Source organism: Leptonychotes weddellii, unplaced genomic scaffold (genome assembly GCF_054177405.1).
Source record: "Leptonychotes weddellii isolate Sample4059 unplaced genomic scaffold, ASM5417740v2 HiC_scaffold_108, whole genome shotgun sequence".
Lineage (NCBI taxonomy): Eukaryota > Metazoa > Chordata > Mammalia > Carnivora > Phocidae > Leptonychotes > Leptonychotes weddellii.
Genome location: NW_027685120.1, coordinates 38,559 through 55,588, shown reverse-complemented (window position 1 = coordinate 55,588; position 17,030 = coordinate 38,559). Strand labels below are relative to the sequence as shown.

Genomic DNA, 17,030 nt, shown 5'->3' with positions numbered 1-17,030 from the left:
AAGTAAGGCTTGACCCTTCGTCTGCTTATTCAAGTGAAGACCCTCAACTTCATAGCTATTAGCTCAGTTGTCCATTCTTCTACTTGTCCAGTCCTCTATTAATTTATTCACAAACTTAAAAATACTTACAATAACCATCCAGGAGATTTACTGGGTATCCACTGGGTGCCAAGGATACAAAAATCATATTCTACTTGGTGAGAAAGACCTCTAAACATACAAATGTGTAGGACATAGGTGCCACGCCAGAAGTATATACAAAGTACCCAGGAAAAACATTTTTTTTTTCTAAAATGGGAAAAAACGGACTGAAGAGGAGTAAGGACTATGGAGGAATGGAGGGGCATGAAGCTTTGTTAACAACAAATAAATATGATGTACGATAGGATATATGGTATTATTGTAACCAAACTTATAACCAGTTTACTATTACCCATAAAGACCAAAAATTCAACCAGGAAAAAATGTTTTTTTAATCTAACAAAGATAAAGAATATTGGTAACTCTTTCTCCATAGCATTTTTATTCTTTTCCTTCCACTTATCACAATTGGTAAATGTAGATTTATTTACACGTATGTTTTTAATACGTCTCCACGACTACACTGTGAGATCCCTGAAGGCAAGAACAAGGTCTATTCTCTTCAGAATTGTACACCTAGTGTCTAACACACAATTTGGAACATAATAGGAGCCTAACTATCCAAGGAGACAGTAAGTGAAGAGGCCTGAACATTATGGAAAACACTGGGGGAAATGCTCTCAACAAAGGCAGCACCATATTTTGGTAGAAGGCAAGTGGAGAGCCTAGATGAGCTGCCTGAAGCTCTGATTGAGAAAGAAGAGGAAGGAGTTGATGGGCATGTGGGAAAGAGTAAGGAGCCATGACCAACAGAGGTGACATGCAGCGCAAGAAAGGCGCTGTTGATTTGCCCTCATGGGTGGGGTTTCCTTTCCACTCACCTTTTATTCCTGGAAGACCTGATGCCCCTGGATCTCCCATCATGCCTCTTGGCCCAGGATCCCCTGTTTCTCCTGGAGGTCCCTGCAGCCCAGGCACCCCTTGATTACCTGAGGATGAGAGAGGGAGGTTCTGCAGACACCCACATGAGATACGAGTTACCTTAATGGGGAAGGTCATCTGTGCTCTTAACAGATGGGTAATTGGGAACATTGTCATCACTTTTTTCCCCTAGACCTCCTAACTCTAGAGAGAAAAGCACACTTAACCTCAGACGCAGCAAATCACTTTGGAATGATTACCGCTGCCATTTATAATTTTAAACTTTCACTATATTCTGAATCGGCAAGACGAGGAGCCATTAACATGTTGTGCTGTCAATGTGATATGTGTCTTAAGTCTAAAGGAGAAAAGAAAACCAGCATCTGAGTCGCAGGGGGATTAAGGAGGGATGGAAAGGAGCTTTTATCTGTCAGCCCCTCACTTTGCGCCTGGCACCTTGCTAGGCTCTTAACAGGTGTTGTCTTGGTTTACTCCCAGACCAACCCACTGGGATTGGACTAGCTCCACCCTATGGGTGAGGAACAGTAAGTGTGAGTGACTTGTCCAAAGTCACAGATCTGGGAAGTGGCAGAGTCTAAGCGAAGGTTGGATCTTTCCGATAACCTAGAAGATAGATGAGTGCTCTGGAAATTTCCAGGCTCCTTTCAAAATACCTGGACACCCTGGTGGTCCGGAGGTACCAGGTAGTCCTGGACTTCCTGGTGATCCTGTGGGCCCTTGAACACCGGGCAAGCCCTGCTCCCCGGGTGCTCCGGGATGTCCTAAAGAAAGAAAAATCAAACATCTGAGTAATTGTGGATTGGTCTTTGAGGTGGGGCATCTATAAAACCTCCAACTTGGGCGCCTGGGTGGCTCAGCTGGTTGAGCGACTGCCTTCGGCTCAGGTCGTGATCCTGGGGTCCCGGGATCGAGTCCCGCATCGGGCTCCCTGCTCGGCGGGGAGTCTGCTTCTCCCTCTCCCGCTCCCCCCTCTTGTGCTCTTTCTCTCTCTCACTCTCTCTCTCAAATAAATAAATAAAATCTTTAAAAAATAAATAAATAAATAAATAAAACAAACAAAAAAAAACCTCCAACTTCAGCACCTGACATTATTTTCTAGTAGTACTTGTTTACTTGTTGAAAAGATAACACTAAGGAAGAATACAAAACACCTTTAATCCTACCACCTTAATACAACTTCTCATGTGTATAACAATGTGCAAATAAGACCCACAAGTTTATATTCTGATTTTTTAAATTAGCATCATATTATAAGTAATTTTCCAAATTTGCTATTATTTTCTTCTTCTTCTTCTCCTCCTCCTCCTTCATCTTCTTCTTCTTATTATTAAAGTAGGCTCCATGCCCAGCGTGGAGTCCAACACAGGGCTTGAATTCACAACCCTGAGACCAAGACCTGAGCTGAGATCAAGAGTCAAATGTTTAACCAACTGAGCCACCCAGGCACCCCTCTAATTGTTGTTTTGAAATGACCAGCTGATAGCTTATTGGGTTAATCTTAATTAAATTAATTAACCTAATTTTCTCTTACTATTAGCCATTCAAGTTATTTCTCTTTGCTGTTATGCATAATGATCTTTATATATTTTTAATCCATTTTTCTCAAATTATTTCCTTAGGAAAAATTCCTAGGCATAGAATTTCTAGGTTATATTTTGGTTCATTTTTATGCATTTTAAGCTGCTGAAGTATTTTAAAGTAAATCACAGGCATCATGGAATTCCATCCCTAAATACTTCAGGAGGTATGCCTGAAAAAACCATTTTTCTACATGGCCAAAATAACATCATCGCAGCCAAGAAAATTAATACCAATTGTTAATATCATCCCATACTCATTCCATACTTGAGTTCCCCCACTTGGGCCCTTAATGTCCTTCACAGCTGGTTTCTCCACACTGACTCTCATTCCAGAAACACATATTGCGTCTGCTGGCTACGTCCCTTAAGTTAAAGGAAACAATCTACTGCAGTCTCTATCTCAGGACAGAGACTTGCTGACGAGAACAGTTCAGCTGCTGTTTAGTCTTTCAGAATAGACCATTCTGTTCTCGACAGAGGTGGCCAGGTGGTTTGGGTAAGTGCTGCCCGAAGGCACACCACTGCGTGTAACTGGTTACAGCAACTGTAAGTGCCTGCCCTGCGCTCACTGGGGACTTGTGAGTTTGTTGGTTTGTTTTCCTGCTAATTCAGTAAGAAGAAAATAACTCAGACTTCCTTTAGTTACATTTCTTTGATTACTACAGAAGATGACTATTTCCCCCTGTTTATTTACAATGTATTACTTTGATACAATTCAGATTTACAGGATAACCCAATAGTCCATACTGAAATTAGCCAGTTGAATCTGCAAATAAAATATATGCCTCTGGAGTTACAAACCCGTGGTGGGAGGCACAGTCATTATTTATTAGAACACACATGAAACAAGCCTGTGTTAGTCTATACCTGGTCCCTGATCAGCTTTAAGATCTATGAGCCTCACTGTGTGTTATTTTATTTATCCTGAAAACATTCCTGCAGTAAAGGTACAACAGTGTTATTCTCATTTCCAAATGGAAAGACTGAGGCTTGCCTCCCCAGTTGCACCTGTGTTAAGAACAGAGCTTCTGAGTTAATCTGTGCCGAATTTTCTCGCTGAATTGAATGGGGTGATGGGGGGGTAGAACTAAACCCAGTACAATCATTTAAAATCCCCTGAGACAGGCAGCAGCTCTATGCCTTCTCGTTGGGCTCATTCAAATTCAATCAACCCAGCTTTTCCCAGTCAATGGAACTTGTGTATTTAGGTAAACTCTGTGCTGGTGAATAACATATGATGTAATTTGGAAATTTTAAGCTAAAGCTATGGCATATGAGAAAGGGAACAGATTAAATGGTGATAACTGCAGGGCACCAGGGAAATTAGGCTAAGGCAAATTTTCTTGAAAAAGTTAGCCTAAATGTAAAATAACTCAGATTTATAATTTTTCACTTAAAATACTAGGTAATACCAAGGCTTCCATTTTGGACTAGTTTCAGCTTATAAAATCTTACTGTCTTAATGGTTTACATAAAAATATCAGTAAAGGTGGAATTTTCAGTTTACCCCCTGCTTTCAAGGAATCTTATTTGATCCTCAGAACAATCCTATAATTATGCATGGGGCCAGTTTACAGGTGAGGAAACTGAGCTCAAAGATGATAAGCAACCTGCCCAAGACCACACGGACAGTAATAATGGAGACCGACTTTGAACCACTGGTTTCCCTTCTTAAGGCTTCTTTCTCACTCTGGTACTTATTATGAACCCCCATAATGTTAAGCTCAAAACTATTTTCCCCTCCAAATGTACACTTCAGCTGCACACTTTGGTTAAAATACTATATTATCTACATCTATTTGACCATGTCAGAGGGAAAAGACCAATATGAAAGAGAGTGGGAAAGTTCTTGCCATTGTAATAGCTTGTTTTTCTGTTGGACTTCTATTTTAGCAATCTTATGGCATAAAAACAAAAATTTCAGGTAATACTTCTGCTCATATATTCTTTCTGTTGTATGTAATGAAACATGACTAATGTCGAAGACAATTTTAAGATAATGCACAAAACGATGGGCACCTGGGTGGCTCAGTCAGTTGGGTGGCTGACTCTTGATTTCAGCTCAGGTCATGATCTCAGGGTCCTGGGATCCAGCCCCGAGTCGGGCTCCAAGCCCAGTGGGCAGTCTGCCTGAGATTCTCTCTCTCTCCCTCTCCCTCTGCCCCTCCTCCCACTCTCCCTCTCTCTCTCAAATACATAAATTTAAAAAATGCACAAAACTATTAATAGGAGATATTTTAACTTACAAGGGACGCATCGAAACCTATCCACTACCAGCTGAATGAGATCGTGCATACTTCCTTAACCTATCATTTGTGGATGGCATTTGTTCTTTCCATGCAATGAATATTCCTGTGCATGTATCTTTATACATTTGTCTGATAATTGACTTCAGATAAATTCTTACAAGTAAAATTACTAAGCTAAAAGGCATGTATATTTCATCAACGATGGGTCATGTACTGTAGCCCAGCCACAGCCTTGAGCGGAAGGCAAAAGATCACAGGTACATCATAATCCGTTCTGAGGGATTACATGTCAATCATCACTGATAAAGTACCGTTTTGAACAATTTAGATTCATTGTTGGTGGTGAAATTTTACTTTTTTTTTTTTTTTGGTTTGGTTTTTAGTAAATTAGATATTTAGTAAACGAGATATTCAATGATAGCTCAACAATGGCACTCCTCACTGGCATTCACATATGATTTTCTGAGTAGGAAAGAAAGGGCAGGAATGACAACCTGAGGCTGTGGTCAGTGTGAATGGTTACTGCCAATGTATCATTTATAATTCTAGAGATTGTGAAATAGTTCAGCTTTTGGTTGCTTGCCGTAACCATTTCTGACCATGTCAAAATCTGGGCATGCCAAGGGGAGTGGATTGTTATGTCAACATCATAGGTCATGTGAGCCATGGTGGAAAAAGCCTGAGAATCCCTGGGATATAATCCTGATGTCCTTCTGGGCCACGGATGTGGTGGCAGCATTTATACATAATCCTTCGGGATGTACCTTAGTGTGTAAAGGGGGGAAGAAAATACCAATGGAAGTATTGCCAGCTAGGAGTATAAAGTAATTGCTCTATTTTTCAAAATAAATTTATTCTGTTTTGTTTTGTTTGCTTGCTTTTTAAGTAGGCTCCATGCCCAATGCGGAGCCCAACATGGAGCCCAAATTCATGACCCTGAGCTCAAGACCTGGGTGAGACCAAGACGCAGACGCTCAACTGACTGAGCCATCCAGTCGCCCCTATTCTTTTTTGTTTTAATAAGAAAAACATGTGGCTATACCTGGACATCCAAGGCTACCTGGTTCACCCTTTGGACCAGGTGAGCCAAACTGACTTGCAGGGTCACCTTTGTCTCCTGTAAGTGATAAAATGCACATAACATTATTTAAGATAATTTAATTTTGTTTCATACACATGACTTAATAACTGTCATATTTGTCTTTATAATTTATCTTCAAATATTACAGAAGAGTTTTTGAAAAAATGCTTTTTTTCCTATATAAAAACAAATGGAAACATAGAGGCAAGATGTGATCTAAACACACACACACCCCATTTTTATAGTTCATAACAATCATAAGAAACTACAGATCTTAATAAGTTTGAGTTTTTAAGTTCCCAAAACTAGTTTCAAATTTAGGTATCTATTTAACAAATTATTTGGTACTGATTGACTATATTCTTATATGGTGTTTTAGAAACAAAAAGCAGAAATTGCCCCTGTTTTAGCGGCTGTAATCACATTTTAAGCTCTCTGCAAGGAAGTTCAACTCAGTGTCCTTGTAAAAACAAAATTAAAAGGCACACTTTATTGATGACTTCACAAGAGACCACACATTCGCAGGCCATGGCAGGCAATGGTTCCCACAGTACCACAGGGCTGTGCCACACTGGGGCTGTGCTCCTCCCGACACAGGGCTTCTAGCTGGGGGCCAGTTATAAACGGAGGTCTCAGAATGGTGTGGCAGGGACGGGCAAGACAACAGATGGGGTTATAAGAGAGAGTAAGAGTCAATTAGGTTTGATTTATAATATCTTCCTACCCACACCCCTTTCAAAGGGGTCCCACCCACATTTGGGGAAGTTTCTCTTCCACCTGACCCTGCTCATAGTTGTGGCTTTGAGGGATAGAAATCTGGTCCATCTCGGGTCAGCAAGTCTTTCCTTGAGAAGTTGGGATAAAAAGCAAGAGTTTGAGGTCATTGGTTATTGAGGCAGCGACCAAAAGGATCATCACGATGTCATTAGCATGATGCTTCGATGCAGAGCATGTTTGCAATCCAGACATATCCAGAAAGATCCAGAAAGGATACTGGTGATGAAGCCAGTTGGCAGGTAAGTAAAAGCCAGCCCATAAAGAAAAGCAGAACGGTCTCAAGAGAGAAACCATGGGTTGCCTAAGGGCTGGGTTTCATTAGCTTTATGGTGGGCTTCATGAGACCCCTTTTACTCCAGGGACCACGAGTGCATTTCAGTTCCTTGCAAACATGGCCAGATACAAGAATGAAGAACATAAGAAGAGGTAGGTTTGTACTTTGAGAGAGGCAAAGGGACTATAATAAATGCATAGGGAATTAGAAGAGGACTGAGTTTTAAACCATGAAGCTATAAAATGTCAACTCAAATATGAGAACTTCCCTACTTGTAACTATTTCTGAGGAAAATATATAGATTATTCCTTCTGAAAAAATAAGTTGCACAGTTCATTTTTTCTTATAGCAGTTATCCTATTACTTATGGAGTGTCTCTCAAAATGCAAAGCATTTTGTGGTAAGGGAGGAGATTTTTAGGTGGTTCATTAATTACTCTTTTATAGCTCATTGTATTTTTATTTAAAGATTTTATTTTTAAGTAATCTCTACACCCATAACATGGGGCTTAAACTTACAACCGTGAGATCAAGAGTCGCATGCTATTCTGACTGAGCCAACCAGGTGCCCCTACTCCTTTATATTTTAAAGTTATTCATTTTCATCTGTATAAAGTAAAATATAACTGCTCATCAAACCTGTGAATTCACAGATAGTGAGGTTAAAGCTAAGGTTAAAACAGTGAATCATATTTAAATAGATTTAAAGAAAAATATTAACCCACTGGTATACAAGGACAGTAACAATGTTAAAGAGTTTACATAAGGGGCTCCTCCTGGGTGGCTCAGTGGTTAAGCGTCTGCCTTCGGCTCAGGTCATGATCCCAGGGTCCTGGGATCCAGCCCCACATCGGGCTCCCTGCTCAGTGGGGAGCCTGCTTCTCCCTCTCCCACTCTCCCTGCTTGTGTTCCCTCTCTCACTGTGTCTCTCTCTGTCAAATAAATAAATAAAATCTTTAAAAAAAAAAGTTTAAATAAACATCACAATTTAAGATATCCTGATTTTTGTTTGCTTGTTTGTCTGAATAAAAGTTAAATGAAACCTCTAAGAATATTTTTATCCACAGGTAACTTTGTGTTTCTGTTTCCCTACAAATCTGATTAAGGTAGAATGTCAGCTGTGTTATGAGGCAGCATTGTTTCTGGCACAAGTTAAACCAAGACTATGAAGCCAAATCTAACCTGTAGCTTTCTGTAAATAACTTTTTAATGAAACACAGCCACACCCCTTGTTTGCATATTGTCTGGCTGCTTTCATGCACAGTTGAGTAGCTGCAACAGAGCCCACAGAGCTGAAAATATCTGTGATCTGACCCCTTGAAAAAACACACTTGCTGACCCTTGGCTTACGGTAAAAATAACCCAACTGAAAATTAAATGTGGCCCAGAAATTCTTAAGTGATGTATTAACACCTGGAGGGAAGTCATGGCTCTGGCCTTCTCTGTGTCCTGTGACTCTTGTCACTGGGAACCTAAAAGCCCTATCTACAGAGTCTTTAGAAGAGACATTATCTCCTATGGGGCAGGAGGCTTCCAAGCCAAGGTAGACGCTGCCCACAATGTGGATCTGGTCTCCTTGTACTTGAGCTGCCACTTAGGGAGCTTCAGTCACCACACAGACTGCTCAAGGACCCCCACTGAGGAGAAAGACCTCTGTGCTCGCAAGCATGCTGTTCTCTACCTGCTAACCTCGGATCTGAATGACAAATGTGGATGATTTGGGTCCTGAGTGTTTGACTGTCTAACAGAGTCTAAGAAGAACCCCTTGGTTAGTACCCAAAATATATCAAGAACTTACAAAACCCCCATAATGAATAATTCATTAGAATCCAAAATATATCAAAACCCTTACAATGCCCCCCAAAACGAATAATCCAATTTATAAAAATGGGAAGAAGACAAGAACAGACATTTTTCCAAAGAAGACATCCAGGCAGCCAACAGATACATGAAAAGATGCTCAACAACACTCATCATCAGGGAAATGCAAATCAAAACTACAATGAGATATCACTTCGCACCTGTCAGAATGGCTAAAATGAACAAGTCAGGAAATGACAGATGTTGGCGGGGATGTGGAGAAAGGGGAACCCTCTTACACTCTTGGTGGGAATGCAAACTGGTGCAGCCACTCTGGAAAACAGTACGGAGGTTCCTCAAAAAGTTAAAAATAGAACTACCCTATGATCCAGCAATCACACTACTAGGTATTTACCTCCAAAATACACTACTAATTCAAAGGGATACATGCAACCCGATGTTTATAGCAGCATTATCTACAATAACCAAACTATGGAAACAGTCCAAGCATCTAGTATTTCATGAATGGATAAAGAAGATGTGGTATATATATATACAATGGAATATTATTCAGCCATAAAAAGAATGAAATCTTGCCATTTGCAACGACATGGATGGAGCTAGAGGATATTATGCCAAGTGAAATAAGTCAGTCAGAGAAAGACAAACACCATGTGATTTCATTTATATGTGGAATTTAAGAAACAAATGAGCAAAGGGGAAAAAGAGAGAGAAGGGGGGCAAACCAAGAAACAGCGTCTTACCTATAGAAAACAAACTGCTGGTTACCAGAAGGGAGGTGGGTGGGAGGATGGGTGAAAAAGGTGATGGGGATGAAGGAGGGCACTTGTGACGAGCACCGGGTGATGTATGGAAGTGTTGAATCACTATATTATACACCTGAAGCTAATATTACTCTGTATGTTAACTAACTGGAATTTAAATAAAAACTTAAAAAATAAAAAGTAAAAAAGAAGCCCTTTGATGTTGCAGTTTGTTGGATATACTTTAATTTTCATACCAAATGTGCATGCTCACAATATTACAAACATGAACTTGGTGGATGGCTGCTGTATGTCCAAAGCATACCTTTAGGTCCTCTCATTCCATCAATTCCTGAACGTCCGGGGGACCCTGGAGAACCTGGCTCACCCTGACAATGTAACAAAAGACTTTAATTTGGTTTCAAATACAAATGACAAATTCATAACATTATCCAGTTATAATCTTCCATAACCCATTTCCATATATTTGCAGTGGTAAAGAAAATCAGAAGTGCATTGCAGCATACTAATACATGTGTCTAGCTTTTTAAAAGTGACTAAAACTCCAGAATTAGAGGTACCAACAGGTAGCATGATTACAAAACAGTAAATGTATCACATAATTTGAATTTTAAGATTTGATTGAGCAAATTAATACCAAATAAAATATTGTTAGAAGACTTTTTTTTTTTTTACCAAAAACTTGAAAAATCTATTTGATTCCAAAAGATGGGTAGCAAATTATATCCATCTTCTAGAAGTTGTGATGTAGTCTATGACACATATTGTACCTCCTGGCTTCTCAGTGGGGTATTTTACTCATGGTTTTGAAGACCAAATGTATTTACAGCAAAATCTGTGATATCTGCAACCAGATAGGAAGGTTTAGACACTGGAATTTGGGTTATTTTTCAGAGGATTCTTTATTCTGATAAACCAGTAGTCACGAGGAAAGTTTCTGTGGAGCTGTTTAAACTAGGCTTGGGGGGGGGGGTAGGGTAGTACGTGGAGTAAGTGACTCTGTCATCTGTCATGGGAAAACAGGCATGAGCCCTGCTTAGAAATTATAGTCACATCATGGCCTTCCAGAAGCTTCCATTCTTTTCGCTTACATTCTAAAAGCCAGTCAAAGAGCAATGATGTACACTGGCAAATTATGACTCCTATGGGCATCCGAGAGCAAAAGGGTTGTATTATTTCTGTCCTCCCCAACCAAAGCCACTTACCTGGTCACCTGGAAATCCCGGAAAACCAATAATCCCTCTTGGCCCAGGGGAGCCTGGGGGGCCTGGGGAGCCGGGAAGCCCTGGCTGCCCAGTTCTACCAGGCTCCCCTCTGTGAAATCCGGGTGCTCCATGTCTTCCCGGCTCTCCTTTCCTCCCCTGCATCCCAGGATCGCCTTTATCACCTGGTGGGGTTACAAGTGTGACAAACCTCTTCAAGGAAATCCTGGGTGGAGCAGTAGTGAGGCTGAGAGTTTGGGTCCTCTATTTAGGAGATGAAGCCCAAGGTTTTGGGGAGTCCTGGTTCCTGCCCTAAGCCCCATCGTGATGGTTTTGGGCTTCAGTGACCTCACTGGGAAAGAAGCGCCCGTGAATTGACTCAGGGAGGAATGAAGGGACTCCAAGGGAGGAATGAGCCTGCAGGGTCATCCATCTGCTTTGTCACACACTCATCTCACAAATGAAGAACTTACCTAGCTCAGTTAAAAAACAGTCGCCCCCTAACAACTAGTTAAGGAGAGAGCCAAGACAAGAGCCCGGGCCTCACGCAGACTAAACCTGAACTTGGGGGGCAGGAGAATACAAATGTGGTGGCCAAAATCCTTGCCATATGCTGTTTCTGGGGAGCACAGGCATTGAGGTGCTTGTTAGAAAGGAAGAGTGGGGCCTGCCCCAGATGTGCCAATCCAGAATCTGCATTTCCACAAGAGCCCCAGGGGTTCGTGGGCATGCTGAAGATGGAGAAGCATGGGTCAAAATGACCTGGACAGTCATCACTGTGTTACTCGTTTTAATACCAGTCACCACAACTGGGGGTACTGGGAAGCTGGAACTGGTATTAGATGTACAATCTTAGGACTGATCCTAGTTTGGAATACCCAGACCTATACATACGTATGAACTTTAACTAAGTTCTGGCATGGAAAAGCCAAAGAAAAATGCAACATGAGGTTAATCCGTGTATATTTGTATCTAAAAAAAGTGACCTTGGGGTGCCTGGGTGGCTCAGTTGTTAAGCATCTGCCTTCAGCTCAGGTCATGATCCCAGGGTCCTGGGATCGAGCCCTACATCGGGCTCCCTGCTCCGCGGGAAGCCTGCTTCTCCCTCTCCCACTCCCCCTGCTTGTGTTCCCTCTCTCGCTGTGTCTCTCTCTGTCAAATAAATAAATAAAATCTTAAAAAAAAATTAAATTAAATTAAAAAAGTGACCTTCTCCAATCTCAGCATTATTAGGAAAGCTGCCCCTTATGCATGCTTCTTTGAATGATCTAGAAAGGCCAACTCATTTGATACAGTTAAAAAGAATGAGCTTTTACCTACCTTCTTCTCCTGGGAATCCACCATCTCCTGGAGGTCCGGGTTCCCCAGTTTTCCCCTTTTGGGAAATGATAGCCATCTCTCCTTCATCTCCTGGGGGTCCTCTCTCCCCTTCAGATATTAATTATGAAAGAGAAGAACAAACAGAAGCACCACACACGTGATTTTTCTGTTATGACACTTCAGGTCCAGTTTGCAAATCCACATTTCATTTCCTAAACCATATTTATGTTTATAGCTTGCACAATATCACAATGGATTTCCCAAAGGAAGGGCCGCACCTTTTTACATCCCCCTCCCAGTGTGTCCAGCAACAGGGTCTGGGGTACAGGCAGTGATCAGTGGATACTTGCTAAATTCAGCCAAATGGGTCTCCGAGTCTTAGGTGAAAACAGATAAGCTTGAAAAGTTCCAAATCTGAAATATGTCTCTTTTTTTTTTTTTTTTAAGATTTTATTTATTTATTTGACAGAGACAGAGACAGCGAGAGCAGGAACACAAGCAGGGGGAGTGGGAGAGGGAGAAGCAGGCCTCCCGCTGAGCAGGGAGCCCAATGTGGGGCTCGATCCCAGGACCCCGAGATCATGACCTGAGCCGAAGGCAGTCGCTTAACCAACTGAGCCACCCAGGCGCCCCGAAATATGTCTCTTCATCCAGTAAAACGTGAACTGCCCATCTCATATTTTACAGTTCCCTGCCTTTCCCTTCCTAGCCACCCTCTATTATTTTCCTTACATTAAAAGAACACTTATTTCAACTTGTTTCTCCACATAGAGAATTCTGAAAGATAGGACGAATATACAGTATTTCTACCTGATTTTCATAAACATTGTCCAGTTGTAGAAAGAAGTGTGCTCAAGTGGGCTCATACCAGCATGGTGAGAGCCAATTGCTAACAAGCCAAGAATTTTGTAAACCAGTTATTAAAGTGCTGGCAGCTTTAAATCAGCCACGGTGGGTGTATTTCTACCACGGGAGCAAACACCAATCAGGGCATTGTTTTAAAAAGTTTTTATTTAAATTCCAGTTAGTTAACATACAGTGTAATATCAGTTTCTTAAATTTGTTTTATTTTGGAGACCATAATAGCATAGCAAACATCACTTAATCTAAGCTAGCTAAGAGTGACTCTGATCCCTTGATTCTTTTATAAAAAAATTTACAGGCTAGTAAAACAAAAATAAGAGTAGAATCAATCCACTAAGAAGTAAAAGTAATTTAAATTATATAGGAGGCTATTTACCCAAAGGGCTTTAAGGACAAAAAACTTGTTTCTCAAATTGTCAAGCATTCATTCTCAAAACTGGAAATGAGATTTTACCTTCACTCACTATGGCCTCCTAGCTAAGTGGTAAAAGTAAATATGTAACAGGGATGGACACAGAACATTTACACCAGTAATCTAGAAATTTTTATTTTTTAATAGTAAGGACAACTATTTTTTTAAGATTTTATTTATTTGAAAACTTTCATTTTTTTAAAGATTTATTATTTATTTTAGAGAGAGAGAGAGAGCATGAGCAGGCAGAGAGGGGCAGAGGGAGAGGGAGAGAATCTCAAACAGGACCCCCTTACCCCTCACTGAACCTGGAGGCTGACACAGGGCTGGGTCTCAGGACCCCGAGATCATGACCTAAGCCAAAATCAAGAGTCGGACACTTAACCGACTGAGCCACCAGGGTGCCCTGAAAACTCTTCCTTTAAAGGAAGCTGGGGAGGCGTAACTCATGGCTCAGATGAAAGTGGACTTACTCTATTTCAGAGGTCAGCAAATTACAACCTGAGAGCCAAATCCCACCTGTGACCAGTTTACGTATAATCCGTGAGCTATGGTTTTTACATTTTTAAATTATTAGGGGATAGAACTCAAAATGGGAATAAATAACATTTTGTGACATGTGAAATAAATGAAGCTCAAATTTCAGTGTCCATGAAGAAAATTCGATTGGAACGTAAGTTATATTAGCATGTTTCCATGCAATGTCTGGCTGCTTCCATGCTGCAGAAGCTGAGCTGAGTGGTTTCAACAGGGACCACAGGGGCCTGTAATATTTACTATCTGGCTCTTTACCAAAAAAAAGTATTTTTTTTTTTACAAAAAAAAAAAGAAAGAAAAGATTGAAACAGAGACTGGGGCCTCACCCCCTTCCCAACTGGTGAGAAGGTTCTTTTCAACCCAACAGCCATATATCAAAGCACTTGTTATTTTTTCTATTAATAGAGCAATTCATTTATCAGTTATATGCAATAAGACTGAAAGGTTGGAAAATGAATTTGGTTTAAGATTCTAAAACAAACACCAGCAATCCAAAAGGAAGAGGAATCCAAGCTGCAGGATAGTCCCATTTATTTTTCAAAGACCATCTCTATACGTCCTGATCAAATACCAAAACCACCAATGTGGCATCATCGTGCTGTCAAGTGCATTTACCTTTGGCACCTTTCACCCCACGGTCTCCGAGGAAGCCAGGCCGACCGTCTTCTCCCGGGTCCCCCTTACGGCCAGCACGTCCTTCGGGGCCAGGCTTTCCTCTTTGCCCCGGAAAACCGGGGAAGCCAGGCAGCCCCTGGGATCCTGATGAAATGAGAACATGAATTTGTAGAAAGACATTTTAAAGGCTAGCATGCTTCCTAGGTTTGCGTTCCTTGTCGTCGGCATGGAGATTTGCCCTCCCTCGGACCTCCGTTTGTACCGAAGGTGAACGACCACTCTCAGCCCCACCACATGTATTGGCTGTGCTCACCTACTCAGCTTTCCACCCCATAGGGCTGAAGTGGGAGCCTTTATGTTTCTAAGTCCTGATCTCATGACGCTTTAAGATGTGGCGGGGGGGACGTGGGGCTGGCGAGTGGGGGCTCATCCGATGTGGAAGTACATTAGCCCTGACCCAACACCTGATCTGCTCTACCTAGTGTGTTGTGGGTTCTGTGGGCTTAATCTCCCTACCCACCTTTTCCCATTTACATATGCCAAAACATTCTGCCACTGGAAATAAAAATATAGGGGATAAGAATAAGGGAGCTGTCACTAAGAGAAGGACAATATCAGGCTGAAATAACAGTAATTCAATAGTATGATCATATGTAATAGTCTTCACTTGGCAGTGGATTTCAAGTTTATAAAATAGGGGTAAATAATGGAAAAGTGCTACCCACCCTTTGGGCCTGGAAGACCAGGCAGTCCATCATCCCCTGAAGGGCCTGGGACACCTGGGAGTCCTAAGGGACCATGTGCCCCTGGCCGTCCTGGAACTCCTGGGAGGCCCTTCATTCCAGATGGACCAGGAGGCCCCATATCCCCTCTCTGTCCTTTCCAACCTGGGGCACCTGAGAAAAAACACAAGGACAACAACATGTAAAGACCGAACACTGGCTTCACACACGGGCAGGAAAAAAAGTTCCCGATAGCTTAAATTGTGTATTCGTTCCTATGAAACAAACAATGTTTATCAGCTAAACCACAGTGGCAATTCTCCATCAGTCTCAGAACGTCTTTTTCTGGCTGCTATAAAAGGAAAGGCAGATTACTTGAATAAATATTTCCCAGTAGAGATACACGAATACTATAAAGAGCATTTTAAAAATGGAAAATGGGGAAGGGTGAAGAACAAAAATATTATTTGTATTTACTCTTGAAACCAATGGAAGTAAACTTTCCAGATGTTTCCTGCAGCTCTGGCCAAGTAGACTTGGTCAGATTGTTCACCAGAGAGAACTGTAGAAATCACAGCAACATCATCTACTTTTTACTGGTGCTAGAAATAAAGCTGTAGTGGCAGGGTTTGCCCCAATCTCATTTTGATCCATTCAGAGGGCATTTTGCTGCCACTTTTGGATAAATGCAATAGGATTTAAATAATAGGTGACAAACCAAATGGTGAAATGAAGATCACACTGGAAACAGCCCTCTAGCACCTTGGGTTGAGACACACTTCTTCCTGGGTCTCTTGAGCCCCTACGTGTCTTGCTGGGTGCACCAAAAATACAAGGTCCTGGCCGCTCTTTATGGGCTAGAACTGGGCTAGCTCTCAAGCTTGTGTGTGCTGCCCACGGATGACATAGCACCTGCCCCAGCATAAGGAGCAGGCTGTCCTGCCTGCGGCTATGAAGCAGCAGCTCCCCAGGCTCCGTGCTCCCTGCAGATCCTGGGACCCACTGTGCATGCAATGCAACATCTCCAAGCCCCACTTCGGTGTCCCCGTGAGACTAGGGTGACAAGGGGAAATGACCCGAACCACCAGGAAGCGCATGCCACTTGCCATTCTAGAACAGGAAAGTCCTTCATCTCTGCTGCAGGGTCTTGGTTGTGCTGGTCCGTAAAAGAGCAGCAGGTGGGCTCATTCCTCCGGAAGTAGGGTCAAGTCCCAGACTCTTCACAGGGCTTGGTGCATGCTCACACTTACCTGGCCTGCCTGGAGCCCCGGGGACTCCCGGTGGTCCTGCTATCCCTGGGGCGCCTCCTTTGCAGGACTGACCAGGTGGACCTGGGATTCCTGGAAACCCAGCACTTCCCTCTCTGCCTCTGGGGCCTTTGAGACCTGGGAATCCCGGCCTGCCAGCTGGCCCTGAAATGATACAATGCACTCCTGACACTCTTGGTATGAAACTAGGGAGTCAGCCTGCCTCAACAGGGGCATGCATAGCAATACCAGAAACAAGCATTTCCATCCAGCTCAGGGCTCAAACGAGTGAAGTCTCTCAAAGGATTTTCTTACCCTGGATGGTAGTGAGCTCCAAATGAATGGGAAAACCATGCATTACTAATAGAGTTACTTGTTATGGTTACGTAGGCAACAAAGAAGTTGCTTGGGCAAATTTAAACACCATGAAGTTCTTCTTGATTTTAATTAACCTCTCACATTACACCAAATCTCCACAGTGCTTACACACCCAGTTTGCAGTTTATGGATGTGCTTTTTGTAAGCTGTTTCATCCCTTGAACT

The 17,030-nt window shown here is 42.1% G+C and overlaps 1 protein-coding gene across 1 annotated transcript in view; it reads right to left on the bottom strand.

Moving 5' to 3' along the window:
• Nucleotides 1-699: 699 nt before the first annotated feature.
• The window catches only part of LOC145718100 (uncharacterized), a gene marked incomplete at its 3' end in the record, with an annotated part of 28,960 nt that continues 12,629 nt past the window's right edge, over nt 700-17,030 (bottom strand). The window contains exons 10-18 of the mRNA XM_081809544.1: nt 16,491-16,652; nt 15,244-15,414; nt 14,519-14,662; nt 12,091-12,198; nt 10,774-10,955; nt 9,873-9,936; nt 5,895-5,969; nt 1,677-1,784; nt 700-1,070 (exon numbers count right to left, since the gene is read on the bottom strand). Coding sequence (XP_081665670.1) covers nt 700-1,070; nt 1,677-1,784; nt 5,895-5,969; nt 9,873-9,936; nt 10,774-10,955; nt 12,091-12,198; nt 14,519-14,662; nt 15,244-15,414; nt 16,491-16,652 — 1,385 coding nt within the window. The remainder of the gene's footprint in view (nt 1,071-1,676; nt 1,785-5,894; nt 5,970-9,872; nt 9,937-10,773; nt 10,956-12,090; nt 12,199-14,518; nt 14,663-15,243; nt 15,415-16,490; nt 16,653-17,030) is intronic.